Source organism: Abramis brama (assembly GCF_963993115.1).
Source record: "Abramis brama genome assembly, chromosome: 7".
Taxonomy (NCBI): Eukaryota; Metazoa; Chordata; class Actinopteri; order Cypriniformes; family Leuciscidae; genus Abramis; species Abramis brama.
This window is the reverse complement of record NC_139969.1, coordinates 38,480,957-38,499,352: the sequence shown is the minus strand read 5'-3', so window position 1 is coordinate 38,499,352 and position 18,396 is coordinate 38,480,957. Positions and strand designations below refer to the sequence as shown.

Genomic DNA, 18,396 nt, shown 5'->3' with positions numbered 1-18,396 from the left:
CAACAACAACACCTTTTCTTATTGAGAAGAATATAGTATGGGGTGTGTGGGTATAGGACTCTTTGGCTTGATGAACGTGTCGTCTTAGGCATTAACATAAACCTATAGTTCAGGTACTACTGATCCTACTGAGATGCTCACACACACACACACACACACACACACACACACACACACACACACACACACACACACACACACACACACACACACACACAGTTGTTCTTAAAACATCTCCAGACATATTATTTTAATGAATATAGCCAGTGTTTTGTAGGTGTAATGGTATTCCTGAATGTATTGACTCAAATATTTTGACTCAATTAACATATAGGCCACCCTATTGATCAACCAACAAAGATTTTGACACTCAGGGTGTCAACATTGCGTAATACTTGCTTGGGTGAATTTCACCCCCAACAATCAAAGGAAAATACAATCAGCAACAGTTTACCCCCAACAGACTGGAAGGAGCCAGTTACCCAGGATTCAACAAATGACCAGTCAGTTTGGCACTGTAAATCAGAGACACTGTTTTCTTGACACATGGATTACCTGTCAATCATGAGTGACAAGGGGGTCATAAATCAACCCAAAAGTGACACATGGTATATGTTAACACTACTCACAGCGAACCCATTGGATTCAATGGAGAAAAGTGAAGTCAATTAGAAGCACTCACTTCCTGATGGCTGACCGTACTACGCAGACTCAAACTGAGCTTGACGACGTAGATGTGACGTGAGCAACCCGTCTGTCTTCTAGTAGCAGTGCCAAGAGAAATCTGAATCATTCCCTTCAGAATCTTGCAGAGACGGAGAGTGTGAGTAAGATACAAGGTAATGGAGCCTTTTATACATTGTCATGTTTCTTTAGTAATAAATAATGGACAAATGGAGTCTTTAAAGCCCATGTTGCAGGTTTTTTTCTTTTTTCAAAATTAATATAACCTTGTATGAAAATACCATATGAAAAGTAAATGCAGGATTAAAAATTGTTTTGCAAGACATAAGGGCACAAATTTAATAGAATACGTGACAGTTTCCTTGACCGTGTTGAAAAATATGACGTCACATGAGGGAGTCGTTCGCCGACTCTGCGTTCGCTCAGTGCAGAGATAGGTTGGTGTTCAGTTGGAGCGGTCATGATTCAGTGTGTTTTCGGTGCTTATTGTATTTCAATTGATCATCGTCGTGGTAAATGATTGTGAATTATGGCCTGTCAGGACATCGAGTCCACAGGTTTCCGAATAAGAAAAAGGACGGTGCGATCTTCCGTGCCTGTGTGCGTTTTGTGCCGGGTAAGAGACGGGACTTCACTTATGCTTCTGCTTTGAATAACGCGGTAGTGTGTAGCATTCACTATAGACCGGATGATTATAATCCTGGCGATATGTGCACACTGTCCCGGCTCCTTCATCGGGTCGCCCGGTGACGGTCCGCCGTCAGCATGTGGTTCGGCCGCCAGCGGGAAACATGACGCTCACGGATCCGTCAGAGATCACTTATTGTAACTTACATCTGTTTTACAAAATGTGCCTTGTCTTAATTTAATTCATTAACATATCTTACATAAACTTGTAATGTAATGCATATGTGTTTGTTATTAGTCTGCAGCTGACTTTATTATTATTATTATTATAAATATAATATATTATGTTATATAATTCATTTTCAATCTGTACAAACCGACTTTAATGTTTGTGTTGGCTGTTTCTACATATAAAGTTTTTATACAGTAAGACAGTTGTGATTGTGATCATTTTTTTTATTCATCGTCACCAAATGGGTCAATTCAAAGCCTTTATAAAGTCCCTCTTCCTCTGGAAACTGTCTCCTAATGGCTGACACACACAACACATGCAGGTAAGGGTCTAAATATTAGCTTTGCTATTGCCTGATACATGATGATAATAATCCGTACAATTGTGATCTGAGCATAGTGTTATACATTTCGTCGGCTAACGTGAATAACTTACATCTATAAGCTAACACTGTTCTCTCGCCCTGTTCTCCTCACACCACAACTCACCGTTGTTCTGTCTAATCCTGGCCTGTCCTGCTCACTCGGCTTCATATTAGGCTCATATCATCATATCAATTATATGAATTATATATATCATATGAGTAAACATTTAGGCTACAATTCCCTCAGCTTTCAGAGCTGTCATTGCGATGCATTGCTTTCCTATTGTTTACTTTGACCGCTCTCCCTCATGTGGCGTCACTTCCGGTTCGGCGGTTTTCAAATGCGGAAGTAAAAATTTCTCACAAAAATGACTTCAGAAGCCTAAATAGCGTTTTATAAGTATATGTTTATATTTAAATCTAGTTCCTACATTATTTTTCTATACATTGGCTCACTGGGTACTCTAACCTGCAACATGCCCTTTAAACGCCTCAGATGTAAAGTTATTCACTGTCAAAGTGACGCCAAAATGAGTCAATGGAATGCTAACAGCAGGTGGGGGTCTGCTAATCAATGGCGGCGCCCAGGGAAGTGTTTCCAAAACACTGGCCCCCTGTATAGTAGTCGGCAGACGCAAAAACCATGAGCGTCACACATACTTGAGTATGTAGGCTACTAGGCGAAATAAAACGGCGCTACTCATTCACACAGATACGCGGAATATAGATTTAGATAGGTTTTTTTGCGCTGTATATTAATAGACACACTCATATAGCGATTTGATTTATTACACAGCTATATTTTAGATTTATTCATCCATCTATCAAATCGCGCATTTTACGTGACATCTGCATTATATTGTAAATTCCCTCAGCAACACGGAAATAATACAGCCTTAAGTTATAAATGGAGCTTTATCTGCAGGGAGGAATGGTGTTGTTCACGAATATGGGAGAACATGTTCGACGTATTTTCTCCTTTAGCAGCCACTCTTCTTCCACATTTGGATATCCATCTTCAAGGAAAACCCCACGTTCGTTTTTCGGATACCCAGAGTATTCCCAAACTGTTGATTTTAACTTTTTTTCGGCGGGGGACAGAGATTAGAATTCGCAGCCTCTGTCTCATACATTTTCTCCGCTGTACATGTATGGGTGGAGTCTAACCCCTTTCCACCAACTGCGGAACGGATGCAGATCTGCTCCGGAACGGCGGCGGATGATAGGTTTCCATTAAAGTCAATGTGTGTATTTTCACTGACTGCGGAACGGCTGCGTTCCGACTCCAGCGATACGCAGCCCTCCGGAGCAGATACGCAGAGCTTCTATTTTTGCCGGATGCCGGAGATCTCCGCAGCAATTCAGCACTTATATCGCGCGATCAATATGTGAATTCGTGAGCTCTCATGGGTCCTCGTGACTTCAGCTGTCAGTCATGGCCGCAGCTGTTCCGCAACAAATCCGGACCTGGTGAGTATTGAAGGACGGCGGAGCACAGAGCCGACACGCAGCGGAGCCAATCTGCAGCCATTCCGCAGTCAAGTGGAAAGAAGTTGCACATGCGCAGGTGAGATCTGGTTTAATTTTTTTATTTTTTTCAAAACCGTGGATAAGCAAATGTTCACAATATGATAATCGTACATGTCAATATCGTGGAAAACCGCCATATCGTGGAAAACTGCCATACCGGTACACCGTTACAACCCTAGTCCCAATATTTTTTTCAATATAGTGTAGGCTACTGTGTGTATATATATAAGATTAAGATTAAGTGATTGAAACATGATCTCATGAAAGAGCGTATCTATAGCACGAATTGTATTTCTCGTGCCATTTATACGCCAAAAATGTTTTTTGCGTGCATATGCTACACAATGTAAACCCCTTGGTTAGGATTAGGGGTGTGGAGTGCGTGCGTATTACACGCCATTTAAGTGCGTATCATATGCACGTGAAAACCATTTTTGGTGTATAAATGGCACGAGAAATACAATTCGTGGTATATACGCACTTTCATGAGATCGGGCTGGATTAATCACGATTAAATATTTGAATCGATTGACAGCCCTAATATATATATATATATATATATATATATATATATATATATATATATATATATATAAATATATGAAACCTCCCAAAATACAATAATAGTTAAAACACAAACACACACAACACACCAACTAAAGAAAACTCTGATCACTATAATGGCGACTTCAAACGAAACATTTTCAACCAAACATCAAGAGGCTGACTTACAACAACAGCCTTCATTTACAGGAAACGCTGTGTCACTTGCATTGGGTGTGTTTGTTTGTTCATTTACAGAGAGGGAGGGAAATGTAACTCTTTATTCCCTTTTAGACTGATATATTCACATGTACATTCATTCTTATCACAGAGCAGCACATCTTGTTCAGACAACAGGTCACAGCAGATTACCAGCAGTTTATAACCAAATCATCACGAAGTAAGTTTTCTAACTTATCCTTATGAAAGGGGGAAAAGGTGCTTACATTTTAATGGTGAATTAAAAAAATATATATATTGTGAAAATGTTTTATTTTTATTATATTACTTATTAGTGATACTTATTTTGTAATTTAGTTATGGAGATAAAAATAAATAATAATCACTGTGTGAAATATTATTCAATCCCATTTGTGTTGAACACTTGAAAGGCACTTTTTAAACTTTTAATATTACAGTGATCATTCTTAAAATACATACATAGTATAAGAAACCTCCCAAAATACAATAATAGTTAAAACACACACCCAACTAAAGAAAACACTAATCACTATAATGGTGACGTCAGACAAAACATTTTCAACAAAACATCAAGAGGTTGACTTGCAAAAACAGCCTTCATTTAGAGGAAACGCTGTGTCACTTGCATTGGGCGTGTTTGTTCATTTTAATTTACAGAGAGGGAGGGAAATGTAACTCTTTATTCCCTTTTAGACTGATATATTCACATGTACATTCATTCTTATCACAGAGCAGCACATCTTGTTCAAACAACAGGTCAGAGATTACCAGCAGTTTATAACCAAATCATCACCAAGTAAGTTTTCTAACTTATCCTTATGAAAAGGGGAAAAGGTTCTTACATTTTAATGGTGAATTAAAAAAAAAAAAGTATTGTGAATGGATGTGTTTCTAATGATTATATTCTTTATTAGTGATACTCATTTTGCAATTTAGTTTAGGAGATAAAAAGAAATAGCCTAATAATCAATGTGTGAAATCTTATTAAATCCCATTTGTGTTGAACACTTGAAAGGCACTTTAAACTTTTAAAATTACAGTGATCATTCTTAAAATCAATAAGCCCCTCCCCTTGAACGCAGATGAGCCAATGGCAGTTGAATATCAGTTGCAAGGGGATCGAAACTCTGACATCTTTAGGTTTCAGCGCCATAGAGAAACATTGGAAGATCCGAAGCTCTCATCGGTTTTATGGTGTTTATACTACAAAAATGGTAAAATGCTGTGTCTGGGATACTTGTAACACTGATTCCAGGTATCCTGAGAGGATGGGCATGGATATTCATGTATTGAATCACCGTACTACTGTGTGCACGTTCACCAGCGCGTTTCAAAAGTGTGATAAGATTTGCCCGAACGGACCAATTATCTGCACAATATGTCTGAAGCCCGGTTAATTTATCATTGATGTGGGCGCAGTAACCTGGTTCCCTAAGGATTCAACCCCAATCCTAATGAAGATGAAAAAGTTCATTTTCTGGTTGTCATACTCTCATTAAGTTACAATTAAAGTTAGTGAGTCCAACAAACAACCCTAAATATAGCTAATTGTTCTCAAGTCATGTACAGTGTAGGTCAAAAACACCTGATGGCTCAAAAACAGCCATCTGCGATCGTGACGACCGTTGTTGTGCTGAATTCTGACCCCCGCCAAATTATTACCTTCCTCCTAGTATTGGTAGGTTTAGGATTAGTTGTGGGGGAGGGGTTAGGATTAGGCAATCAGGTACTGACTTCAACGAAGGGGGGGAATAATTTGGCAGGGAGTCGAAATTCGGGTCAACACCGTAACATGAGGCTTCTCCCGCTTGCATTGTGATCTGTAAAACTTAGCTTCCAAATTAATCTCGTTACCTACTATATTTATTTTAAAATCTTTTACATATCCCTCCATGGCATATATAAGTCCCACTTGAATGCTCCTCGACGAGTGGTGGTCCTTCTGTGTTCAGAATTTATCAAAAGCATCTTGGGAAAAGGTTTTCACACTGACAGTTAGCAACTCTGTTTGTTTGTCTCAGATAGCAACAGTAACTAAGGGGGGTAGGGCTTACTGATAGGTCAATTTGACCGTTCGCAAAGACCTGCCCCCCTTTAGTTACTGTTGCTATGTCCGACAAGCCACGCCACTCTCACACCACATCATGTTCTCACGCAGTGAAAAATACATCGTGGAGCAGAGAGGACACTGACAACACACAGACAGGACAGACCAGGTTACTTTTGATATGAAACAAAGTCTCAAACTTTCAAATGTGGTCATTTTAAAAAAAAATTAATCAATAAATACCGTTTTGTGGCTCTTTAATGTGTCTGACAGATTGCTGTGTCGCCTCAGTTAAAGCTGCTCGTGAACCGATCATCTCTTACTTCTAGTTAATTTATAGCATTAAATAAACATGAATGAAGATCAGAAGGAATGTTGTTTTAACCATGGAAAGACGTCAGTACACTCAAGTTTTTCAAGTTCAAATACTCCAACGTTAATCTACTAACTCTCCTGACTGCTTTGTCGGACAAAAATGGCAGATTCGGCGGATGGCGGATTATGATTGGTCAGATCGCCTGTCAATCAAACTCGCTGCGAAAGGTCAATTAAGAAATGTGAAGAAATCTTTATATACTTGCTAATATATGCACACACACACACGCTGTGATGATATCTTATTTATGACAATTATTCGTCCAAACACCGGAATGCTTCACAAACGAGGGTCAGTTCAATGCTAGATTTGCACAAAAGATTAACATGAAGGTAGGCTACATACTGTAAGACAAACAGAACCTCAGATACTTTGATCTCCTGAGATATAAACAACACAAACACATTCTGCCATTTGTCACACCCCACAAAATGAAGTTGTGGCAAAGCTTCACCCTCCTGTCCTTCTTTCAGATTGGTTCCTTCTTCCCCACTTCCTTCTCTTGAAAGCTTGGAAAAATATACATTAACCGTGCTTGCATTTTAATGCATTGTATTTTTAGGGCTTGCATTTTTTGTCGTATATATATCGGGTTGCTGTGAATATTTCAATTCAAAACATTTCACACACATTTTCATTATTAAAAATTCAATAATCCATATTCACCTTTCAGATTTCACTTCCAAAATATTTAAAAAATACAACCTATAATATTTGACAGGTAAATTTCGGTCCATCCATATTTCACTTTACAAATTTGCTTCCACAAATTCAGTTATTCAAATTCGACAGAAAATGTAACATTTGACATCCGGGAACGGCAGGAATAGCAGTAGAGTACCAATAATAATCTCCATCTGTTCGTCGACCTCACCAGCAGGGGGTGCAAGCGGCTGTTGACGAAGACCAGAGCAAGAGTTAGAGCAAGTCATTAATTCATAAAAACGGATTTACAGAAATGGAGCAAGCAGTAAGTATTTGTGATGATTATCAGGGCCAGTATATATATATATATATATATATATATATATATGAAGAGTTCAGATGCAAAAGCCTCTAAGTGCCATCTGAAATTTTCTTCTAGAATTATCATTTTTATAAAGCTTGTATATAAGTTAAGCAATTTCACTTAAATGGCAATTAATAGGTAATTAATAGAAAATTTCAGATGGCACTTAGAGGCTTTTGCATCAGAACTCTTCATATATATATATATATATATATATATATATATATATATATATATATATATATATATATATATATAAAGCTGATATAGACACAAAAGCTGTGTTTACATTAAAGTCTTCACGGTTACTTTTGTACATGTAAGCAGCTTTCTCTACTATGAATGAGATAATAACGTTATTCCTCAGTGCTGATGTACAGATCAAACGTTAAATCTGAGGTAGACATATGTTTCTCTTGGTTGTTTAGCTTCTTTAACTTTATATTGTGGCGCTGTGCTATACAGTACTAGTGTTTCCCTCAATACGTCATACTTCAGAAAACGTAGCTTAATAGACAAATACAGAGACATAAAAGACCAAACTCGCACCTTATTGGGGATGTAGGCTATAGACTTACAGGCAAGCAAATGGACTCAGAATATTAATGTTATGCACAAAGTTTCACGCTAAGCATTTCCCAGTGATATACTGGCATAAAGTTGGCTTGACGTTGGAAGTTCGTCAGAGACCGCCTCTAAAGTTACATACGACGTTGAGATACACGGTTGAAAAGCATTTGAAGAGAATGACTTAAATCCATAAAACCAACTGTAAAGTGTTCATGTATGTGCCAGGAATGATGCACAGCTTTTATATTATTGATATTAAAATAAATAAGAGGCTCATGGTGTAGTGAAAATATAGCAATATTTACACATGATTTGACAGTTTATTTTATTATCAAAAATCTAAAAGGTATGCATTACACCTGACACCTACATTAACTCTTTACAGCTGGTTTTATGACTGTAAGTCATTCTCTTCAAATGCTATTAAAGTTAGGAACGTGTACCTCAATGTCGGATGTAACTTTAGAGACGGTCTCTAATGAACTTCCAATGTCAAGCTAACTTCATTCCACTGGGAAAGGCTTAGCGTGAAACTTTGTGCATTACGTTCATATTCTGAGTCCATATTGCCTATATAGTGTAAAGTTGAGTGTGTGTGTGTGTGTGTGTGAGTCTATGTAGCCTATATAATATAGCCTACATCCCCAATAGGGTGCGAGTTTGTTCTTTTATATTACTATAGGTATCCATTAAGCTACGTTAAGCGTTTTATATGGGTTAAGAGTTTAGAGATACTTTGTTTACTGTGGTTAGTGTGCCTTTTTTCCCAGGGTCCTTCATGCAAACCACCTCCTGTTCCTCGATAAGGTGCAAACTCCCTAGGTCTATGACCTTAGTCAATGCAAATTCCTATCTGAAGTTCATGCTCCACATTATGGGATGTTTTGTCTTGGTCTGGGTATTTTAAGAAATGCTGAAAAAGGCTGAAAACATTCACCCATAATGCTGAGTATCACCATTGTGTATCATTCAATGTTATTGTATTAATTTTCATACTTTGGCAACATACTTTTACTGACTAATAATAAATTGTTACGTTTGAATTTATTCCGAGTTACTCTGAAACGCTCTGGTTAGTAACAAACTAAAATGCTTAGGTGGACCAGAGAGGCACTAGTCATGTATTCTTAGACTAGAGGCTAATAATGGGTTTTCCGTTTGGAACAACAGAGTGTTGTTAGACAAATCTAAATAGGGTGAGCCTCAACCTCTGATTATTGTATAGTATTATTTCAACTAAGTGTACGTGGAAAACCATAACATGATTATACAAAGTTACCATTAGAGGAAGTTAGGTTGGTCAGCCTGATTCTATGGTAATGGTCATGACCTCTGGTTAGATATTGGGCCCTATCTTGCACCCAGCGCAATTGACTTTGTACACCGACGCATGTATCATTCCTATTTTGCACCCGACGCACAGCGGACTTTTCCCTCCACAGACGCACGTCGGTAAACTAGCAAATGAACTTGCGCTCCCCGGGGCGGTGCAGCGAAGAGAGGAGGCATGTTCCGGCGCAAACGTTCCCTGATGCTATTTTGCAGGTTTAGAAAACAATTGCGCCACTAACCAGGAAAAACCTAGTCTAAAGTCAGTGGCGCGATGCGCATGTTATTCATATGCTATTTTAAGAGTGCATGCTTGGCCATAATCAATGTAGCGAGTGCACAACGCGCATACACTTTGATTCTCTCATCTTCACACATCATACATTATTACAATAGATAGATAGATAGATAGATAGTTTATTATAAAAGCATAAATCTAGCTTACACATTTACCAAAATTATCATACGCCTGTTTAACCGAAGCTAATTTGAGTGGGTTTCTCCATCCCCAATGTCACTTCTCTGTCTCCTCGGCTGTGAACCGCTCCTGGCGCGCCTGGCAAATCCGCCATTATAATAGCAATCCGCTATGGAAAAAGCGCGCCTGCTCTTAAAGGGAATGTGAGATGACGCTCTGATTGGTTTATTTCACGTTATGCCCAAACCACACCTATGAGTAATGAAGCTACTTCAGACCAACCCATTTTAGATTTGCGTCGGGCGCAAGAGTCATTTATCCCGCCGGTATAATAGCAACAGCGCCCAAGACCCGCCCACAAAGTTACTTGCGTTTCGTGCTTGATACTTGCGTTTCAGATCGTTAAAATAGGGCCCATAGTCTTTCCTTAATTAAGTGTGTTCAGATCTATGGGGACTAAATGATATATTCTAGACTGAGCAAGTAGAGTACAGCCATCTAGGATATTAGTCAATCGCCTTTGTCTAATGACCAAGACTGACGAGTTTGTGATTATGTGATTGTCTATCCGGCTGGTGCGAGACTCAAAGTGTTGGGTGAACGAGTGTAAAATGTAAAGAGTTAAATAGAATAATCAAACATTCACCTAAATGTAATGATTAACAAACATCAATTAAACCTTTTTCATTTTTGGAGTCAGATGAAATAATGTATTGTTGAGTATCCAAATAATTGAGCTGTAAAGGCTCCAAATAGGGGCAAGTTTGACAAGCTATAAAAATGATCTGTGGGGTATTTTGAGCTGAAACTTCAGAGACACATTCTGGGGACACCAGCGACTTATATTACATCTTGTGAAAAGGGGTATAATAGGTCCCCTTTAACACTGCTGGTGGCACCCATATAAACACCAAACAGTGTTAATTTAACACCAGGGATTTTGCTGTGTTAGTTCTCTGAATCACATGTAAGCACATTTGAGGAAATTACCTTAGATCAAATGTGATGGTTTCTACTCAACCTTCTATAAATGAGGCCCATGGTCTTGGTCTTGGTTTGGTCTTGACTTCATCTCTGCTCTGTTCTGTACTGAAACACTGATATACAGCCAACACTTATAACAATTGTGTTTTATACTACTTAATACAAAGAAAGTTTATTTTAGTCTTTGTTTCACAGTGTCTGACATAAGGATTGTCCTGCTGGGTAAAAGTGGATCAGGAAAGAGTTCAACAGGAAACACCATCCTGGGCAGAAATGTGTTTAAAGTGGGTTTCTCTTCTGAATCTACAACTCAACAGTGTGAGAAACATGAGGGAAAAGTGGACGGTAGAAACATCACAGTGATTGACACACCTGGGTTGTTTCACACATCCATTACAAGTGAAGAAGATCTGAAGGCTGAGATTGAGAGGAATCTGCAGATGTCTGATCCTGGTCCTCATGTGATTCTGCTGGTCATCAAACTCGGCAGATTTACAGAGGAAGAGGAGAACACAGTGAAATGGATTCAGAAAAACTTTGGAGAAGATGTTATGAGATTCATCATCCCGCTGTTCACTGGATTTGATAAACTGGAAAAATCACTAGACGAATTTCTGCAAGAAAGCATCAAGATAAATGAACTGCTAGCTATAGATGAATGGAAGGTGGCATATCATGCCTTTAATAATGCAGAGAAGAAAGACCGAACTCAGGTGACTGATCTGCTGGAGAAAATAAAGGACATGATGAATAAAAATGAAAGAATAAATGAATACTACACTGCGGAAATGTATCAGAAGGCTCAGAGTGAGATCAGAAAAGAAGAGGAGAGAAAAAGACAAGAGGAAGAGAAAAAGAAACAGGAAGAAGAGAAAGGAAAAGAAGATGGAGCTGGTGAAAGAATGATGAGAGAATTTGCAAAAGTAGCTTTAATATCAATAGGAGCACTTGTAATATCAATAGTAGCATCAAAACTATATGCAAGATCTTGTCTGAGGGGAAATTATTCATATATCTGTATGAATCACAGGTCCTGATCTGCATGAAAAAAAAGTAATGCATGACTACCCAGATTTTGGGATTTTTTTAACCATTCATATAATAAATCATAACTTGAAGAGTCAACATAAAGAGCTACTTATTCGTGAATGTGATAACATGGCAATGTAAGCTGGAATGGTATTGTTGTAACAATTATACATCAAAATAAACAATAATAAAATGTATAAATTAATCCAATTTGACCAGCTGATGTTTTTTTCTTCTTTTTCCTATATTAAATAAATGTAATGTGATCTATTGAATCTATTTTAATACCCAACAAAAAAGATTAAAAAGGCAGGATTTGACACACACACACACACACACACACACACACACATACATATAATATTGAGGCTCCTAATAGTTATTTAGAAGGCTGTGAGGCTGTGCTGTTATACTGTAGAAGTGTTTCATTTGTAGAATTTGTTAATGTGTGTAACTGCAAACTATAATTTTGTGTCACAGATTTACCTGACGCCTTAAAACTACTGCACAGATGGGTGAGTACTGATCTGTATGTTTGTTCTGGCATTATGTGAAAGGCTGTTAAAAGATTTGCCAAATCAAAGTAATGGCACAATAGCCTGTGTACAAGCTCGAGACAAGAGCTGAGGCTGATAGGGACCCATGTTTAAGTCCTGGGTTGGACTTTCCTATGAGATAAAGGCAACACAATATACGGTATACTGTATTTGAAACAAAATCAGTATAAAATAACTTATTGTTAAGTAATTACTGCCTAAATATATTATTTATTTATTTGTCTTAAAGAATAAGGCATTACATATTTAATGCACTTTTGAGGTTGCTTTCTGATCATCTATCATCTTTGGATAATCTAAGTGATTTTTAAAAATGTTTCTGAGTTAATTCAATATTATTTAAAGGGGTCATATAATGCCATTTTTGTACAGGCTAGTATGATTCTATAGGGTCTAAATTAAAAGTTTGTAATATACTTTAATTAAAAATTCTCATTAGTATTGTAAGAAAACACTCATTTTACCTGGTCAAAAACAGCTCTGTTTCCAGCACGCCGTTTCAGTGCATGTGTCTTTAAATGATAATGAGCTTTGCTCACCCAGAATTTTGTGACGTAACAATATCGAACGGCTTGATTTGAGACAGGGGAAAACGTATAAGAAGATTAAAAAAAAAACACTGGATGGATTTTTATCATTTTATGATGGTTGTGTACAGGCACTACCAACACACATTTCAGTACAATCAACTTGTAAAAGTGCATGTACCATTATATGACCCCTTTAATATAACAAATATCTTGCATAAGAATTTTTTTTTTTAATGTATTTTGTCTTATTTTAGAGCATATCAAAAGAATAGATAATCTCCGGATTGTTCTGCTGGGTAAAACTGGAGCCGGGAAGAGCGCAACGGGAAACACCATCCTGGGCAGAAACGCTTTTGTGGTGAAATATTCTTCAGAGTCTGTCACTAAGAAATGTAATGCATATGATGGGATAGTGGATGGCCAGAAAATCACTGTGATTGACACGCCAGGACTCTATGACACATCAATGAACAAAGGACAGCTTAAACATAAAATAGCAGAGTTGTTCAATCATTCTGGTGATGGTTTTCATGCAATTCTGCTGGTTATCAAACTGTGTACTAAATTTACAGAGGAGGAAAGGAATACTGTGCAGTGGATCAAGGATAACTTTGGTGAAGAGGCTTCAAAAAACACCATAGTGTTGTTTACAAATGGAGATGAATTAGAGTACAATGACATGACAATTGAAGAATATATAAATGAATCGGCAAAGCTGCAGGGATTAGTTGAGCAGTGTCATGGAAGATATCAAGTTTTTAAAAACAGAACTAATGATCGCTCCCAGGTCACTGAGCTTGTGGGAAAGATAAGGATAATGATACAGGGGAATAACAATAACCTTTACACTAAAAAGAAATATGAGGAAACTCAAAAGAAATTGTTAATTGCAAATGCTGCAGGAGTTGTAACAGGAGGAGTAATAGGAGCAGGAACAGCAGGAGGAACAGCTGCAGGATTTGGTGCTGCTAAAGGTACAGCAATTGGCGCTTCAGTGTTTGGGGGTGTAGGTGTTGCTGCAGCAGCTGGAGCTTTTGGAGTTGGAGCAGCGATATATAAGTATTTCAAACCTGGATCATCAACTGAAAATAAGGACAAAGAAAATTGAAATTAGACCATGTATGTTCAAAATGTGGACTAGAAAAATGGAATACGCTCCAGCCCTATGATTTAGAAGGTTGTATAAGGAAAAAGAGAGACAGAGAGATTTGAAAAATGTGGTATGCCTTTGAGGATACACATCACAACTATTGAAATTAATAAAAAATTTAAAAGATATTTTTTTTTTCAATTGCCATGTTTAATCCTAAAACAGGCAAGAGTGAAATATGATCATCAAAAAATATTTTAATGTTCAATCTTTCAATTTAATGTAGTCTTTTAATATCATCTGGACTTAAGTACAACATGTCCAAAGGAATTTTGGAAATATTTGATATAGTTTGGATTGTATGAGTTGTATCTCCCAGGCTACGTTGCCCTATTAGGGTATACAAAAAGGCCCAAGTCATCAATGTTTCTGTGATTTGTTTGATGCAAAAAATAAATAAAATAAAATGTTAAATGTAAATATGCTAAATATGCTGTATGTATGACATGTCTTAGTGTCCTAAAATTAGGGCATATACATTTATTATTTTTTTCCACTGTTGAACAGTTTCGTCTTCAACCTCAGAGATGGGGAAACTCTAGCCCTTGAGGTTTATTAGCTGCATCCTTAATCAGTCATATAATTTGATTTATGATACAACTTCTAATTCTCTAATTAACCCTGAAGATTTTAGTTAGACTTTTCATGTGTGTTTGATCAGGCTTGGAGCTAAACTCTACTAACTAAATGTAATAATATCAGTTTTATTGGAATATTATATTATATTCAATATCAGAATTGAATATTACCATTTGCAAAGTTTTTAACTGAAAATACATAGATTGAGAAAGGGGACTGTGTACAAGGGGCCCTAATGCCAGGAGGGACTATAAGGATCTTCTCTAAGGGCCCTGGAACGAGATTTCTACTGAAGAAATCACCCGTCACCCCGGGATGCGCAATAATGCCATGACCAGTACATGGGGCCCATTTTACCTTTAGACACCATTCATTGTAAATACTGTGGATAATTATTTTTTTATACTCTAATCTGGCAACATATCTCAGGGGAAACATACTTTTCAAAATGTGGTAAATAACAGCATGATCAAAATATGACTTAATTTTCTATTTCAACATCTTAAGACAATGTTCACAATTAATATTAGCAGGTGTATTGTATTTTTTTATTTTTTTTAATTGTTATTAATATATGCCTACTTTATACAAAGTCAGAATGCCCAGCACTATGGGCGGACATGTTGGCTTTAGGTCAAACTGACAAAACGAACGCAGAAAATTTTAACCAATTCATGTGACCCACATACTCCAAACAGACTCAACTATGATATTGACAGCAGTACTGGATGAAAAATACATTCTCGTTGCCTGTTTTAGGGTTATATTTATATTCACTTACAATTTTAATATAGCTTAATTGTTAGACTTTACTGCATGCATAGAGTTGGTTCATGCCTTGAATACGACTTACACAACAATTTTGATCTTTTTCATTTTGTCTTCTAAAAACTCTCAACATCCCCCATCTGTATGATATCTGAGTGCTAAAACATTATTTGATTTTTGTATTTGTTTGAAAAAATGATATACTTTGGACTTCATTTTGCACTCATTATCTGTTTCACATAACTTTTACTGTACTGAAATATTCTTTTTTTCATGTTTAATTAACTTATGTGCAGTCATATTTTTAGCCCTGATAGATTAATGTTTTATGAGATGTTTTAAAGTATTGTGTTTGCAACCTAAATTATTTCAAATTAATTTTGTCATAATTTCTGTGATAATTTTGGTTACAAATGATCACAGTCCTACCGTTGATGACTTTGTAAACTGGTATGACAGAGCACTCTAGCAACTAAAAGTGGCAAACACCACCCCTTTTACTCTGAGTTTGAGATTTTACCCTCCAACTTGTGGTTTAAGTTTCCTCGAGTCAAGATCAATAGATTTAGATACTCATTTATTTTCACAGACATTTCCAATTTCATTTGTAGGTAATAGAGGTGGTTAGTAGCGTCAGCAGTTTATTCATGGTCAGTTGGGGGTTGTATTGTTTTCTATATGTTGTCTGACTGTATGTCTTGCGTAAAACTAATTGTCCCCTGGGGGACATAAAATAAAGTTGAAGTTGATTTTATTTGATTGGCCCACTTCAGAAATGCTGTTGGCTACAAGTTAAAATTGCACCTACATGTCAACTAACTCTCATTAGACTATTAGTAGACTGGTAGGGTTAAGATTTGTAGAATAAGTTGACATGTAGTTGCAAAGTTACTTATAGTCAGTGGAATGTCTGTTGGTGGACCATCACATTAAGTGTTAGCAGATATTAAGCAGACATTCTACTACTCTAATGAGACTTAAGCCCTATTCGCACGGGATTAGTATTACCTAGGGACCTCCGGTAATTTGTAATAATCTCAGAGGTCGTCTGTGATTTTTATCCCGTGCGAATCTGCCATGTATGTAAAAATGTCTGTAAAAATTCCCCCGAAAATTACCTACCGTATTTTGGCCAACACAGGGGTCCTCTGATAATACCAGTCCCGTGCGAATCCCCATGTCTGTGATTTGGGCTGTTTTTCTGTGAGCCTATCGTTTCCTAAAGAACGTAATAACCATTGTGGGCCGTTTAACAGTCCATTTTTACGTCTGTATTAAAACTATATTAACAATAAAATCTCTCGATATGATCTACTCCAATCCGATTATAGTTTTTCTCCAATAAAAACTATGAAGTGCTGCAAAAGAGAAAACAAACTACAGTAAAGACGTGATCCGGAAGCTCAACTCGGACCGTTGTCATGGAAACGTCAAATTAAGTATTTTGGCGCAACATGGAAGCTCTTTTGGAAAGTTTGGACGCTTTTTGTGGTAGTGAAATTTAGTAGTCTGTATCGTGGAACATTTCTTTGTCTCACACGGCCTCTAAAGACGTCCATCCTGTAAGTATCTCAAGAAATCAAAGTGTGAAAGAGTAAAAATGATATAAAATGAAATAAACCAAATAAAATGAATAGAAAAACAAGCCTATAGCGACGTTTTGGTATTTATAATACCTTCTTCAGGCAGGCTTGTTGTAAATATGGACAAAGAATAAAAGAAAAAGAAGATATATTATATATTTATACAATAATATGATATTCCATAATATATATAATATATTTATCTAATAAATTGGTTTTAAATAAGTTCTTTTTTGAATTGCAATCAAGCGGCAACCTCCCCGTCTCTCTCTTGAAACCAACACGGAAGTGAGTTAAACTGCAATTCATCGACTGGCCGCTTGGGCTGGCTGCAGAAGTGAGTCAAATCTGTATCTCCCCCATGTTAAAATTACCAACTTTACAGCAGAAAAAAACATGTTTACAGCCTGGATCTCTATGTGGCTTTGGTCAATACAGTTAATTTTGCCCTTCATAACAACTGTGAAGGGGGTGAATTTTTTTATAACTCATCCGTTTAGTTGATTAATATTTAAATTTCTGCATTTAAGGGTGTGGCCACTTGAGTGACAGGTGGATTGCTGCTGATGTCAATGCTAGCCGTTTGTCTGCTGTTACTAGCCGTCACTTCACCTCAGCAAATGTTAGCTGCTGAACTTGCTTTCTCTGCAGTGTTTGTGCTTTTTTTTCGGGATTATTTCATACAATTTAATACACCCATTACTTGGGTACAAAGCCCACGGCTTTGGATTCCGTCGTTGTCGTCGAGTATCGTTCGAGAGAACAACCAGCGCTGTATTTCAGTTTTCCTCTGTGAACATGCACTAATGGATGTCTGACAATTTCGTCGCTTTTTGGAGTTTTCAGATTTAAAAACGTCAATAAAGGCTCGTTCGTTCTGCTCTCACGGAACAGATAGATTATAATATGCTTATGTACCGTCAGATGAAATCATGCAGGCGTCGGCGCTTTCTCCGTTCATGCAATAAATGCACATCCTTGAATGAGCGCGGATTTTCTAGCGCATTTACTTGAACTTCATAAGCAATATATCTATGGTTTAACTTTAACCCATTTGAAAGGCGGCCAAAATCAGAATTTAAAATGGACTGAAAAGCTCTCTACGAACTTGACGAGCGATGTCGCGCTGACGGACCATAGACTATAAAAGAGTGACTGACCTGTATGCACATAAATCACTGTCACACACACTCTCAGAGTGTACTGCATAATACATTTTCAACTAGCAGAATAGTACAGAATCACGATACACAGTCTCACTTGTAGCCATGTCTTTTAACTATTAT

At 37.2% G+C, this 18,396-nt stretch overlaps 1 protein-coding gene across 2 annotated transcripts; it reads left to right on the top strand.

Moving 5' to 3' along the window:
* Positions 1–4,245: 4,245 nt before the first annotated feature.
* Positions 4,246–16,281, top strand: LOC311087279 (GTPase IMAP family member 4-like). Of its 2 annotated transcripts, XM_084120574.1 has the most exons (4): positions 4,246–4,380; positions 4,912–4,977; positions 12,424–12,458; positions 13,285–16,281. In XM_084120574.1, exons 3-4 carry the CDS (start codon positions 12,455–12,457, stop codon positions 14,136–14,138), a joined length of 858 nt encoding a protein of 285 aa, XP_083976700.1. In that variant the 5' UTR covers positions 4,246–4,380; positions 4,912–4,977; positions 12,424–12,454; the 3' UTR covers positions 14,139–16,281. The 2 variants fall into 2 exon arrangements, with proteins under 2 accessions (XP_083976700.1, XP_083976701.1); XM_084120575.1 differs by lacking the exons at positions 12,424–12,458; positions 13,285–16,281 and adding an exon at positions 11,110–12,153.
* The last annotated feature ends 2,115 nt before the right edge of the window (positions 16,282–18,396 follow it).